General features: G+C 41.9%; 1 protein-coding gene across 12 annotated transcripts in view; it reads right to left on the minus strand.

The window, feature by feature from the left end:
• Positions 1-648: 648 nt before the first annotated feature.
• Positions 649-15,863, minus strand: part of LOC139565265 (ral GTPase-activating protein subunit beta-like) — an 85,803-nt gene continuing 70,588 nt past the window's right edge. For 9 of the 12 annotated variants that reach the window (XM_071385485.1, XM_071385471.1, XM_071385519.1 and 6 more), the window contains 4 exons: positions 8,587-8,692; positions 8,263-8,341; positions 6,735-6,883; positions 649-6,012 (listed from right to left, as the gene is read on the minus strand). In XM_071385485.1, coding sequence (XP_071241586.1) covers positions 5,798-6,012; positions 6,735-6,883; positions 8,263-8,341; positions 8,587-8,692 — 549 coding nt within the window. In that variant the 3' untranslated portion in view covers positions 649-5,797. Of the gene's footprint in view, positions 6,013-6,734; positions 6,884-8,262; positions 8,342-8,586; positions 8,693-10,555; positions 11,307-11,426; positions 11,924-12,746; positions 12,962-15,863 lie in introns of those variants that run through there. The other 3 variants (XR_011672887.1, XR_011672888.1, XM_071385532.1) reach the window with 3 other exon arrangements.

Genomic DNA, 15,863 nt, shown 5'->3' on the forward strand with positions numbered 1-15,863 from the left:
TCCAACCCTTCCCCAGGGTCCTTTTCCGTCCATGATCTCCCAAGACCATTCCTCCTGTGTCCAGTAGTCCTGTGTACTGGGCCGCTGCTGCTCCCCGTTGCTACGCTGCTTGGTCCGGGTTTGGTGGGTGTTTCTGTAACGGTTTTCTTCCATAGGTGAAGGAGAGGACCAAAGTGCAGCGTAGCCAGTGCTCAACATGTTTAATTAAAGAACAAGTGAACACTACAAACAACTTACAAAATAACAAACGTGAAAACCGATACAGACCTATCTGGTGCAGAACACAAACACAGAGACAGGAAACAAACACCCACAAAATCCCAACACAAAACAAGCCTCCTATATATGATTCTCAATCAGGGACAACGATTACCATCTGCCTCTGATTGAGAACCATATTAGGCTGGACATAGAAACAGACAAACTAGACACACAACATAGAATTCCCACCCAGCTCACGTCCTGACCAACTAAACACATACAAAACAACAGAAAACAGGTCAGGAACGTGACAGGTATGAAATAACATGAGTTCATCATTGTCTGTGTTTTCTGCTCATCAAGTTTGATCATACATAAAAAGTGATAGAAACAGACTATTTTAACTACAACTGTGTAAGAAGAGAACCACACAGCATAAAAATCATAAGAAGTTAATTAAAATCTTTATTCGTTACATTGTGTTACATTCAATATTCAATGTGTTTCTTATGGACACATAATAAAACGGCATAAATACAAACGAGCCGTTTTTGTGCCTTTCGTGGAGGAGGGACAGACGACTGAAATGTACGCTCAGTATGTACATATCTTCCAACTTTATTCAAGTTTATACCTTCAATATTTACAGAACAAAATTAGACGTTTACGAAGAACAGGACAAAATCTAGTTCAGTTCCATGTGGCTCCATCGAGATGGTAGAATATTTGCAGAGCACAATAGCTGGCTAGAGTATCGATTAATTTGATAATTGATATTAATTGAAGCCATTTGATTAGCAATAGAGTGGACATTCCAGATTTAAAAAACTTGACACTAGGAAATTGACACCAGAATTAATGCCTTAAGTGACATTTTACTAGCCTGGTCGCAGATCTGTTTGTGCTGGAAAGCACAAATTCTTATGTTGGAATTAATACAGCACAAACAGATCTGGGACTGGGCTAACATTTTACTGAATTTACATTCTTGTATTTGTTTCCCCTCTTGATCCTCATAAAAACACAGGACAAAAAGCAAATAACCTAAAAAATTACTAATATTATTCTGGGGGAAAAACATAACTCAAATTAGCTTTTAGCTTCCCCAGATACAGTAAGTCTTTAAATTGGTCAGTCTTTAGTACGATTGAGCTTTTCCTTTAACAGTAAAGAACATGTCAATCTCTTCAAATTAAATGTAACATAATGAAACACATAATCAGTGATCTATGGAACGAAAGTGGAGGAAATCTTATTTTCAGAAAATCCAAATGTCACAATGGATCACCATCTCAAATATCATGCAAAAGATCTAGTTCTGCATTATTTTACATATAAAAAAACAGATTTATACTGACCAAAATCTAAACGCAACATGTAAAGTTGCAGGAATGTCCACCAGAGCTTTTACCAGAGAATTGAATGTTCATTTCTCTACCATAAGCCGCTTCCAACCTTGTTTTAGAGAATTATTACGTCCAACCGGCCTCACAACCACAGACCGCGTGTAACCACACCAGCCCAGGATCTGGGCTGCACAAACTCTCAGATACCGTCTCAGGGAAGCTGAACTGCGTGCTCATTGTCCTCACCAGGGTCTTGACCCGACTGCAATTTGGCATCGTAACCGACTTCAGTGGGCAAATGCTCACCTTCGATGGCCACTGGCATGCTGGGAAGTGTACTCTTCACGGATTAATATGGCGTTGTGTGGGAGAGAGGTTTGCTGATGTCAACGTTGTGAACAGAGTGCCCCATGGTGGCGGTGGGGTTATGGTATGCCAGGGATAAGCTACAGACAATGAACACAATGCATTTTATTGATGGCAATTTGAATGCACAGAGATACTGTGACGAGATCCTGAGGCCCATTGTTGTGCCATTCATGTTTCAGAATGATGATGCACGGCCCCATGTCGCAAGGATCTGTACACAATCTAAAAACATTTTCAGTTCATCCATGGCCTGCATACTCACCCAACATGTCACACATTGAGCATGTTTGGGATGCTCTGGATCAACGTGTATGACAGCGTGTTCCAGTTCCCACCAATATCCAGCAACTTCCCACAGCCATTGAAGAGGAGTAGAACAACATTCCACAGGCCACAATCAACAGCCTGATCAAATCTATGCAAAGGAGATGTGTTGCGCTGCATGATACCAATGGTGGTCACACCAGATACTGACTGGTTTTTTGATCCATACCCTATTTACATAAGTATTCAGACCCTTTGCTATGAGACTCAATTGAGCTCAGGTGCATCCTGTTTCCATTGATCATCCTTGATGTTTCTACAACTTGATTGGAGTCCACCTGTGGTAAATTCAATTGATTGACCTTGATTTGGAAAGGCACACACCTGTCTATATAAGGTCCTACAGTTGACAGTGCATGTCAGAGCAAAAATGAAGCCATGAGGTCGAAGGAAATGTCCGTAGAGCTCCGAGACAGGATTGTGTCAAGGCACAGATCTGGGGAAGGGTACCAACACATTTCTGCTGCATTGAAGGTCCCCAAGAACACAGTGGCCTCCATCTTTCTTCAATGGAAGAAGTTTGTTACCACCAAGACTCTTCCTACAGCTGGCCGCCCGGTATAACTAAGCAATCGGGGGAGAAGGGCCTTGGTCAGGGATGTGACCAATTGTCACTGACAGAGCTCCAGTTCCTCTGTGGAGATGGGAGAACCTTCCAGAAGGACAACCATCTCTGCAGCACTCCACCAATCAGGCCTTTACGGTGGAGTGGCCAGACGGAAGCCACTCCTCAGAAAAAGGAACATGACAGCCAGCTTGGAGTTTGTCAAAAGGTACCTAACAACATTCTCTGGTCTGATAAAACTAAGATTGCACTCTTTGGCCTGAATGCCAAGCCTCACGTCTGGAGGAAATCTGGCACCATCCCTACAGTGAAGCATGGTGGTGACAGCATCATGCTGTCGGCATGTTTTTCAACAGCAGGGGCTGGGAGACTAGTCTGGATTGAGGGAAGGATGAACGGAGCAAAGTACAGAGAGATCCTTGATGAAAACCTGTTCCGAGCACTCAGGACCTCAAACTGTGGTGAAGGTTCACCTTCAAACAGGACAACAACCCTAAGCACACAGCCAAGACAACACAGGAGTGGCTTCGGGACAAGTCTCTGAATGTCCTTGAGTGGCCCAGCCAGAGTCTGGACTTGAACCCGATCTAACATCTCTGGAGAGACCTGAAAATAGCTGTCCAACGACGCTCCCCATCCAACCTGAAAGAGCTTGAGAGGAGTTGCAGAGAAGAACGGGAGAAACTCCCCAAAAACAGGTGTGCCAAGCTTGTAGAGTCATACCCAAGAAGACTCAAGGCTGCAAAAAAACTGTTTTTGCTTTGTCAATATGGGGTATTGTGTGTAGATTAATGAGGGAAAAAATTATTTCATCCATTTTAGGATAAGGCTGTAACGTAACAAAATGTGGAAAAAGTCAAGGGGTCTGAATTCTTTCTGAATGCACTGTATATGTGACCAACAGCTGCATATCTGTATTCCCAGTCATGTGAAATCCATAGATTAGGGCCTAAATAATTTATTTCAATTAACTGATTTCCTTATATGAACTGTAACTAAGTAACATCTTAAATTGTTGCATGTTGAGTTTATATTTTTTGTTCAATGTATAAAAATCAGTGTCTAAGACAGATCCAGTGACATATACAGTAGTGAACGAGGCGTCAGTTGCATCCGTCCAACCCTTAACAGAACATTGCAAAAATAATAATGTTTCAGCCCTTAATAGCGATGAGTTGTTATGACGTCTCGAATAAAGTCGAGCACAAATAAAGACACTAATTGGTGGGAAAAATTATGAGTACAACCTCTGCAGCGACACATTAGTGACTTAATGCTCTGAATTTTGGTTTTAGACTGGACATATTGGCATGGAAATATTATAGACATAAAATGTTCGGTATGCATCAGCTTCTGAAGTATCACATCTGGAATGGGATGTTAAACACAGTGCTCGTGACAAATATTTTTTTTTAATCATCCAACATGATAACTTTTTCCAACTGTGAATAACAAACAATCAACTGAAACTCACCTTTTATATCAATAATCAAAATGTATTTTATACATATTTTGCATTTTTATCTGATACGGGAAGAAACAAACCAATAAAGGATTCTATACCAAAAAAAGTAGAATCCATCAGTGATTTTGACTTCCTGAAGTTCCATATCGAGACTACCATCAGCTTCAGTGAATGTGAAATGCCACACGTTTTCGAGTGCACTAAAAGTGAATAATGCCTAAAACAAGTTTGTTAGTCTCGAAAAGCCGACCCTCGGCGACACAGTGACTGGGGTCTGATTTTAATGATGGAATATTTAGGCGTAGAGGAACTACTGTACGTCACTGCTTACGTCGATAAGAAAATAAACACAAATAAACGCAAATAAACAAATATCCGGGGACTCTCCCAAAAAATGACGAGGCAGACATGCCAGAACGTTGCAATTCAAAATCAGTTGGCAGGCAGGGGTTTCAATTAAGGTAGTTGACGCAAACTAGCCACTTGCGAAATGCACTCATTAAAAATGACCTCCGTGATCTTCATCTTGCTAGCTACTATTTTGTATTTTATTCAAGCGGATAAAGTAGTGGCGTAGGCAGTGACGTATTTTCTCTATGCCAAAAGAGTCCATTATTGAAAGCAGACTATAGTCACAGTTGGTTGGGAGTGCATTGAGTACATTACCAGGGTCGCATTCATTAGGGCACACTAGCTAAATGCTTTGCAATGGGAAACACACTTGTTCCGCTACTCTCTCCCTATTTAAGTATATATTTTTTTCCTTTTCGTGCCTAAAGAAAACAACCCAGACACCGATGAATATAAAAGGCTCAAACTACCTGAGATTTAAAGTAAAAGCAGAATTCTACATTTTCGCTAACTGGTACAATTATGTATGTGGGAAGAGAAAACCAAAAGTCAAAAAATTACAATTTACTGAAGTGAGATTTGAGTTTTGTCAATATTAGTTTTTGTAGTGTCGTTGTTTAGTCAATGAAAAAGTTGGATGTTTCGACCTCTCTTTTCCATTCCAGACCAACAACAAATAAACAAAAAAACTGTTAGATATGGGAAATGGACAGACTGATGCATTTCATAGAAAAGCAAACAGAAGAATCGGACTTGAAAAACCACAGTGAGACGGCTGTGGGAACTAGTCACAGCCACAGAGTGGAAGCCATTTTGAATTGAGCGCCGACAGCAATCACTTTGCCACGTGCCGTGTCACAAGTTAATAGTCAGTTGTTTAAGCATATACCCTCTCCTCACAGCTAAAGGTGCTTCCTTTGCACAAGCCTGACGCCTCGCAGCCAGGTGAGGTTAGTGCCACAACCAGACTCCATCAAAGAGTCCTACAAGGCTTGGGTAGAACTAGAGTAAGTTGCAGATGAGCAGTGTTGCAGCGCGGGGTGGGAAAAAACTAAATTGTCGACTTGGAACGTGGCCACCCAGTGCTGATAATATAAATAACAAAGTAAAGAAGAAGAGAAACAATTTATAAATATAAAGAATCTTTGCAGTCCTTGTGGGGAGGGAGGTGAAAGTTCAAAGTTCCTCGGGGGTGGGGTCACGGTCGAGGCTGCTCACACCGACCTCCTGGAAGAGCGCGGTATAGAACTCGGGCTCCAGCTGCTTATTGCGGTAGCGGTTCACCACCTCAGCGATCTTCTGTTTCCGACGCACGTGTGGCGGGTTGTACGAGTCACTCTCCAGCCGCTTCCGCCGGCACGCGTTGATCACTGTCTGCCTTACCAGGAACCCTGAGACAGAGTTGGGAGGGAGGGAGAGAGTGAGAGGTGGGATGGAGGGAGAGAGTGTGAGGGGGGAGGGAGAGAGGGGGGGTGAGGGGGGGTAGAGTGGGGGGAGTGGGAGGGAGAGAGTGGGAGCAAGAGACACACACACAGTTGAATGTGGCACTTGCAGAGCCAGGATAGTGGGTTGATTTCCCGGGACCACCCATATGTATGCACACATGACTAAGTCGCTTTGGATAAAAGCGTCTGCTAAACTGCATATATTATTACAGTCTGCCTCACCAGGAACTCAGAGCGAGAGAAAAGAGGGAATAGAAGAGAGGGAGAGAGGCGACCGATGGCTCAGCACCGACTTGGAGAGAGACGTGGTGCAGCTAGGCCTGATGCTAAGCATCTGCATCTGGGATGACTCACACCCACATTTGACATGTGTGACGAAGAGAAGTGGGGACTGGGGTCTCTAAGATCATCGCCTGGTAGCAATCTCTCTCTCTGGCATAACTAATTTATATTCCTCAACAGTGATACTGTATGTCAGCCATCACTGTTGAAGAGTGCAGCATCTCTTGCAGACACTGGCAGTTTGCTCTCGCACGCACACACACACACAGTTGTACTAGTCACAAGTCATCGTGATAGCTCACACACACCTTTCACCCCTCCCCTACCCATACCTTTACACACACACCCCAGCCCCAAAACACCTCCTCACCCCCAACCTCTCTCACCTAGTGACCTCCTGCTGACTACCATGCCGTCCACCAGGGGGACGACCATGCTGAACTTTCCCAGGGCCCCATGCAGGCGGATCCGGAACAGGCCCGTCTTCAGAGGGTGGATGAAGATCACCTGCACATCCTGACCGGACGTCGTGGGTCTGAGGAGGAGGAAGAGGGTTGGACAGGCATAGAGAGAGAGGTAGAAATGAATGTGCCTCTCTTGCAACGGCTCTATGCACACTCACTGGACTCCACTCACACATATTACACTGACCGTCCAATACACACACACACACACACACACACACACACACACACACACACACACACACACACACACACACACACACACACACACACACACACACACACACACACACACACACACACACACACACACACACACACACACACACACACACACACACACACACACACACACACACACACCACACACAGCTGCTACTCTGTTTATTATCGATCCTGATTGGCCAGTCACTTCTTTACCAACATACATGTACATATTGCCTCAATTACCTCGTACCACTTCACCTTGACTCAGTACCGGTACTCCTAGTATATAGTCTCATTATTGTTATTTTATTGTGTTACTATTTGTCTTTTTAACTCTGCATTGTAGGGAAAGTGCTCATAAGCAAGCGTTTCACAGTAAAGTCTACACCTGTTGTATTTGGCGCATATGACATAAAATTGATTTGAGAAAGAGGGAGAGAGAGGCAGATCGGACGACGAGGGAGAGAAGAAAGGTGGAACAGAGCAGATATGAGACACTGTCCCCGCTGCAGAGGCGCTATGAGCACCTCTTACCATCCTGCCTTCTGAGGTCAGCCACCATCCACATTAGCTAGGCTTTGGTTCTGTACGGCCTCTAGTTCGACCCCTTGTGCCTGTCTCCTGTTCTATATGCTGACCTGGCAAGATCCCCAGCCCCCTGACCTACACTGCCCTGTCTCTGCTACATAAACACTAGTACTCGCCTGACTCCGTTGGTCCCCCCGCCACCATGCTGAGCCCACATCACTACACCTTGCACTGACTTAATAATACATGCCATTTGTACAGGACTTTGCTGTAAAAGACAACTGTCTGGTCTTGGTGGTGGTATATACATGGAGCTTCTACCTAGCATGTCAGAAGAGGGTACTTTTATTTCAAGGGTTTTGTCCTTATCATTGTCACCCTCGCTTGCTAAAAAAAACATATGACCACCATATGAATAAGTAAAAGACAATATTGTTTGACTGATTGAGAATTCCTCAAATCTGCAATGTTCCATAATTGTTGTAGCAACTACTTTCTCAGTTCAATTCTCTATTGACTCAACTCTAAGTATGTCTGAAAAAGTTTCTAGCTGTCAAATCCTTGACGATCCAATGGTCCCTCCCTTGACCTTCTTTTCCAATGAGCTTTGAGAGGGAGGCGAGGTACAGAAGGAGGAGGAAGCAAGGATTTCACAGCTGGAAAAAATGTCAGACAGTCTTTGTGTTGAGTAGTGATGGATGGGAGCCTGTAGTACCTTGTTGAGGTGCTACTGTTGGCCGTGGTTTCCACTCCAGTGCTCGTCTCTACCAGCAGGTCAGCCAGGGGAAAGTTCTCTACAATACAATGATTCAACATACACTGTGGTTAAAACAAATTAGGTGCACAAAATCTATTAAGATGAACTGAAGTCAGTAATTACCAGAAATGAGGACATTCTATAAAATACTTCTCAATAAAATCTCAAAATTAATAGTTCTATAGAATAGACTCATCAACTGGATCCAATCATTTTATAAAGAACCAAAATGGCTGCCAATTGAGGTCAGTTTCAGCGTGACGCAGCAGGAGGTTAGCCTACCGATATCATCGTAGCGCTCCACCCAGACCACCAGTACTTTGGTCTCTGGTCCCATTGGAGGGATGGTCCTGCCGGGAGGCATCTTCTTAGACTTCACCGTAGGACTCTGAGGGACATACAAGCCAAAATCATGTAAACAAGCTAGAAAAAGGAAAGACAACAAAAGCGTTTTGTTGATGTTTGAATTCCAGATTGTCTCTATAATCCAACCTGCACATTTTTCTTTATTTTTTATTTCACCTTTATTTAACCAGGTAGGCCTGTTGAGAACAAGTTCTAATTTATAACTGCGACCTGGCCAAGATAAAGCAAAGCAGTGCGACAAAAACAACACAGAGTTACACATGGGATAAACAACCGCACAATCAATAACACAATAGAAAAATCTGTATACAGTGTGTGCAACTTAAGGATTTAAGGCAATAAATAGGCCAATAGTGGCAAAGTAATTACAATTTAGCAATTTACACTGGAGTGATAGATGTGCAGATGAGGATGTGCAAGTAAAAATATTGGTGTGCAAAAGAGCAGAAAAACAAAAACAAATATGGGGCCTTTACAAAAACATAACGTTGAGACCTTTACAAAGTTTTGCCTAGCTATTATTAGTGCTTGAATTGAAAAAAAAATGCACACCCCTAGTTAGCTTAAAAATATGAGGGGGAAAAACATATATCCCAAATATATTTAAGCAATAAGGGGGTGTTATGTTTTTATGCATAACGCAATGCCTGGATACAGCCCTTAGCCATGGTATATTGGCCATATACCACAACCCCCCAAGGTGCCTTATTGCTATTATAAACTAGTTACCAACGTAATTAGATTTGTAAAATGAAATGTTCTCTCACACCTGTGGTATATGGTGTGATATACCACGGCTTTCAGCCAATCAGCATTCAGGGCTCAAACCACACAGCTTATAATAACCGATCTATAACTACACTTTAATCAGCGATGCTTTAGGCTAGAAACAAGCAAATAAAATCAAATTTTATTGGTCACATACACATGGTTAGCAGATGTTATTGCGAGTGTAGCGAAATGCTTGTGCATCTAGTTACAACAGTGCAGCATTTTTCTTTTTATACATTGGATAAAAAAGTAGACTCAGAGCTACAAAATGGTATATCATACACAGCATTTTTGAGGAACAATGGGAAAGTAATTATACTTTGAAAGGTGATACACTTGTAAAGTCACTTTTGAGAAAAGGACCTTTGAATGTTTTGGTACCTACTAGAGAGCTCTCCTTTGTCTACACCCATTGTTCACACCCTCTTAAGCCAGCCCCACCCATCTCTTTAAGGATTCACATGAGGTCATGTGCTAAACAGTGAGTAGTATAGTAAAAATGAAGACAAAGTGGTAGTAGCCTACAATAAGGAAAAATTCCAAGTCAACAGAAAAATATTGTATAAATATTTGATGACGCTTACCCAGATACACTCTAAATTGATGGGTCATGTGAAAGAAATGCTATAACCCCCAGCCACATCCAGTGGTGGAAAAAGTACTAAATTGTCATACTTGAGTAAAAGTATGAATCATTTAAAATTCCTTGTATTAAACCAGACAGCACAATTGTATTTTTATTATATATTTTTTTTATTGACGGATAGCCAGGAGCACAATGTACTTAAGTATCAAAAGTAAAAATATAAACCATTTCAAGTTCCTTATATTAAGCAAACCAGATGGCACAATTTTTTTTATTTTTTTGATGGATAGCCAGGAGCACACTCCAACACAAACACAAACAAAGTATTTGCGTTTAATGAGGCTGCCAGATCAGAGGCAGTAGTCACGACCAGGGATGTTCTCTTGATAAGTGTGTGAATTGGACCATTTTCCTGTCAAAATGTAACAAGTAGTGTTGGGTGTCAAGGAAAATGTATGGAGTAAAAAGTAAAAAAAATTCTTTACAAATGTAGTAAAGTAATGTACAGATACCACAAAAACTACTTAAGTAGTACTTTGAAGTATTTTTATTTAAGTACTTTACACCACTGCCCAAATGCCTTCACACCAGAACATTCACATATACTGTTACACATGCACTTATCACAGTATCCATACATATGTTTATTTATTTTGCACATGTACAGTATATAAACAGATGCATGCTCCATATATTTGTGTGCTGGACACTTGATACGGTCATATGATATTGTTGTGGTATGTCACAAAATCATGTTACGACCACACATAAATATACATTTTATATATATCAATATTTTGCTAAGTTTTGCTAAGTGGATGGTCTCTACAGAAGCTGTAAATAGTACAGCCAAATGGTTACTTGCATAGTAGCAATATCAGAAATAGATAGTGTCAATATAAATCAAATATACAGAATGTACAAGAACAATATCAATAATGATATCAGTGATAGACGAGGTAGTTATATGCATACAATCGTGGGTAAAGTGGCTGAGAAGCAGGATAAACCCCAAACATTGTAGCAGCAACATATGCCGTGTGTGATAGGAGAGAGTCATTTGAATAGAGGCACTGCAGATAGTGCTGATGACTGGTCCGTCGCAAAACACTCTGATCTTCTCAAAAAGATAAGTTTGTCTAGCTGTGTCCAGTCCAGGTGGTGCTTGTATAGGCAGACCATCTACGGGATGTCAGAGGTGCGCAGCAGCTAAAACCTGGTCCCAAATGAGTCCGAACGCTCCTTGGCGACAACAACACCAGGCTCCAGAGCATCGAAGCTGTAAAACAGGGAATAATAACAACAAATCAAAGACATTACAACATTGCACAACATCAAGTCACCTCCCAAGTTTATATAAGAAGAATAACTTCATACAATGCAATGAAAATATTTTCACCTGAAGTGCTGGTCTGCTTGATCTGTGTTAGCGGCCTGAAGTACAGAGTCAGGTGTGGTTGCCAGCCATAGCTTTCCACCAGCACCGTATTATCCTCCAGTCCAACCAGCTGTGGGATGTTGACCCGTCACAGTTGACCCCTTCACAACACCAGCAATCTCAGACAAAGTGTTCACTCTGGTCTTTCTAAATCACTGCTTGATGAGGCCGAAGCACTAGTCAGGGGCACACTTGGTGCGGCCTGTGATCAGGAAGTCCAGATTGTGGTGGAGCTTGTGCATGGTCCAACAGGCACAATACCAGAGCACAAACTTGTTCTTGTTTTGGCGACTGCAGTTATCACAATTCAGGTACACACGTGTTTTCGAGAATCTGTAGTTGGTTAAGAAATGGTGCATGTAGTTGATGACTGCGCTGCTGCCTTTGCTTGCCTGGGCCAGCTCTCTTTTTGATGACTGACTGGCGGATTAGAGTCAGGCCGGTTCTACTGATTGATGCTGAAAGACAAATTCCACATACAAATATTTTAGCATAATTATACAATAGATGCGAAATGCCATTCTGAGATAACATCACTACACACAGTTCATACAGGTAATGTTAGCTACTGTAGCTAGCCTGCCATCTAATGTCAGCTGGCTAGCTAACAGCAAGCTTTAACTGGCAATACAAACCGATTGTCATAGCTAGCTAAAGTTAACCAATAGGTTCAATGTTAGATAGTTAGCTAGCTAACATTAGGCTATAACAAGCAATGCGAAATGGCATTCTGAGAAATCACTAACGTTACACACACCTCATACACATAAGCTAATGTTAGATAGCAATCCAGCCACCTAACCTCAGCTAACATTAGCTAGCTAACAGCAAGCTGGTGTCTTCAAAATCGAATCAAATTTTGTTGGTCACATGCAGATGTTAATGCGAGTGTAGCGAAATGCTTGTGCTTCTAGCTCCGACTATGCAGTAAAATCTAACAAGTAATCTAACAAATACACAACAACTACCTTATACAAACAAATACACACAAATGTAAAGGGATGAATAAGAATATGTACATATAAATATATGGATGAGCGATGGCGTTAGCAAGCAAAAAAAATAACTATAATACCGATCCATAGAGTAACGTTACTAGCAATACAAACGGATTGTCATAGCAAGCTAATGTTCAGCAAATAACGTTAGGTTCAATGTTAGTTAACAAGCCATCAATCGAACTCCAGCTGGCTAGTAACAGCAAGCTTTAGCTTGCAATGAAAACAACTTTCTGACAAAATTACAAATGTATAATATCTGAATCTATAACTAGATTCTTACCTGTATACATGGATGAAAGGTTCACGGCAGACTGCAACCCCTTTTAAAAGACACCCGGTGTTGTTCCCGTTTAGTTTGCACAGCTTGTTTGGCCCGTTGTGTTCCGCTGATTTCAAAACATGTTATTTTCAGAGAGAGTCAGCATTGCACGGTACGATCGTTGTCCAGAAAGTAGTCCATCACAACTCTTTCCCACTGACGTTTGTTGATAGCGCCTGATAAATTCAGGGCAGAAATGGTATTGAGAGCAGTAGCAAAATATTTGCAGTTCTCCATGGCTAACGTTTATCTAAAAAAAAACTGCAGTGGAAAGGAGTATCTAATCATTACGAGCAGCTCATTTTATCGACACAAGATGCAACACCGCAGACCAATCCAAACTCATCTCTCTGCATGTCCAGTCCACTCATTATCTCAGCCAATCAAGGCTAGCGGGAAGGTTGCAGTCTTTCTCTGTGGCTAAACCAACTAGGCTTGTAATTTAACAATTGTATTCGTATTTACAGAAGACATACACGTTTGATATTAAGGCACATGAAAGTTCACATGTTCGAGAAGGCATTTCTTTAAAAAAAACAAAAAATTTACATTCAAAAAGCTCTCCATTGAAATCGTGACTAGCGACATACGCCTAAGTTCCCTGAATCGGGTCACATATACATATAAATATATGGATGAACAATGACTAAGCGGCATAGGCAAGATGCAATAGATGGTATAAAATACAGTAAATACATATGAGATGAGTCATGCAGGATATGTAAGCATTATTAAAGTGACTAGGGATCTATTTATTAAAGTGGCCAATGATTTCAAGTCTATGTAGGCAGCAGCCTCTCTGTGTTAGTGATGGCTGTTTAACTTGTTTGGGATAGGGGGCAGCATTTTCACTTTTGGATGAATAGCGTGCCCAGAGTGAACTGCCTCCTACTCAGTCCCAGATGCTAATATATGCATATTATTATTACTATTGGATAGAAAACACTCTGAAGTTTCTAAAACTGTTTGAATGATGTCTGTGAGTATAACATAACTCATATGGCAGGTAAAAACCTGAGAAAAAATCCAAACAGGAAGTGGGAAATCTGAGGTTTGTCGTTTTTGAACTCACCCCTATCGCATACACAGTGGGATATGGGTTATTTTTCACTTCCTAAGGCTTCCACTAGATGTCAACCGTCTTTAGAACGTGGTTTCAGGCTTCTCATGTGAAGGGGGGCCGGATGGGAGATGTTTGAGTAAGGGGTCTGCCTACAGCCTCGTTCTCAGCCACGCACTTTCACTTGAGAGGTTGCTCTCGTTCCAGTGCATTTCTACAGGCAATGGAATTCTCCGGTTGGAACATTATTGAACTTTTATGATAAAAACATCCTAAAGATTGATTCTATACTTAAATTGACAAGTTTCTTCGACCTGTAATATAACGTTTTGAACGTTTCGTCCGAATGGACCAGATCGCGCTTTTGGATTGTTTACCAAACGCCCTAACAAAAGAAGCTATTGGACATAAATGGACATACATGATGGACATTATCGAACAAAACAAGCATTTATTGTGGAACTGCGATTCCCGGGAGTGCATTCTGATGAAGATCATCAAAGGTAAGTGAATATTTCTAATGCTATTTATGAATAATGTTGACTACCCAACATGGCGGATATTTCTCTGGCTGATTTGGGCTCTGAGATTATGCTTTTTCCGCAAAGTTTTTTTAATTTAATTTTTTTAAATCTGACACAGCGGTTGCATTAAGGAGAAGTGTATCTAAAGTTTCATGTATAATAGCTGTATTTTCATCAACATTTATTATGAGTATTTCTGTGAATTCATGTGGCTCTCTGCAATATCACTGCATGTTTTGGAACTACTGAATCTAACACGCCAATGTAAAATAAGATTTTTGGATATAAATATGAACTTTACCAAACAAAACATACATGTATTGTGTAACATGAACTTCTATGAGTGTCACCTGATGAAGATCATCAAAGGTTAGTGATTCATTTTATCTCTTTGTGCTTTTTGTGACTCCTCTCTTTGGCGGGAAAAATGGCTGAGTTTTTCTGTGACTTGGTGGTGACCTAACATAATCGTTTGTGGAGCTTTCGCTGTAAAGCATTTTTGAAATCAGACACTGTGGCTGGATTAACGAGAGTTATCTTTAAAATGGTGCCTAATAGTTGTATGTTTGAGAAATCTGATTTATGACATCTGTTGATTTGTATTTGGCGCCCTGCAATTTTATTGGCTGTTGGCGAGGGGTTCCGCTAGACAGGTTAAAAGTCTGACGGCCTTGAGACTGAAAAACAGATTCTGTCTCTTGATCCCATCTTTGATACACTTGTACTGACCTCACCTTCTGGATGGTAGTGGGGTGAACAGGCAGTGGCTCGGGTGGTTGTTGTCCTTGATGATCTTTTTGGCCTTCCTGTGACATTGGTTGCTGTAGGTGTCCTGGAGGGCAGGTAGTTTGCACCCGGTGATGTGTTGTGCAGACCACTCCACCTTGCAGTTGTGGGCGGTGCAGTTGCCTTACCAGGCGGTGATGCAGCCCGAAAGGATGCTCTCAATTGTGCATCTGTAATAGTTTGTGAGGGTTTCAGGTGACAAGACAAATTTCTTCAGCCTCCTGAGGTTGAAGAGGCGCTGTTTTGCCTTCACCACAATGTCTGTGTGGGTGGACCATTTCAGTTTGTCCGTGATATGTATGCCGAGGAACTTTCCACCTTCTCCACTGCTGTTCGTTGATGTGGATAGGGGGGTGTTTCCTTAAGTCCACGATCATCTCCTTTGTTTTGTTGACGTTAAGTGAGGTTGTTTTGCTGACACCACACTCCGAGTGCCCTCACCTCCTCCCTGTAGGCTGTCTCGTCATTGTTGGTAATCAAGCCTACGACTGTTGTGTCGACTGCAAACTTGATGATTGAGTTGGAGGCATGCATGGCCATGCAATTATGGGTGAACAGGGAGTACAGGAGGGGAATGAGCATGTACCCTTGTGGGGCCCTAGTGTTGAGGATCAGCGAAGTGGAGATGGTGTTTCCTACCTTCACCACCTGGGGGCGGCCTGCCAGGAAGTCCAGGACCCAATTGCACAGGGCGGGGTTGAGACCCAG

Source organism: Salvelinus alpinus, chromosome 2 (assembly GCF_045679555.1).
Source record: "Salvelinus alpinus chromosome 2, SLU_Salpinus.1, whole genome shotgun sequence".
Lineage (NCBI taxonomy): Eukaryota > Metazoa > Chordata > Actinopteri > Salmoniformes > Salmonidae > Salvelinus > Salvelinus alpinus.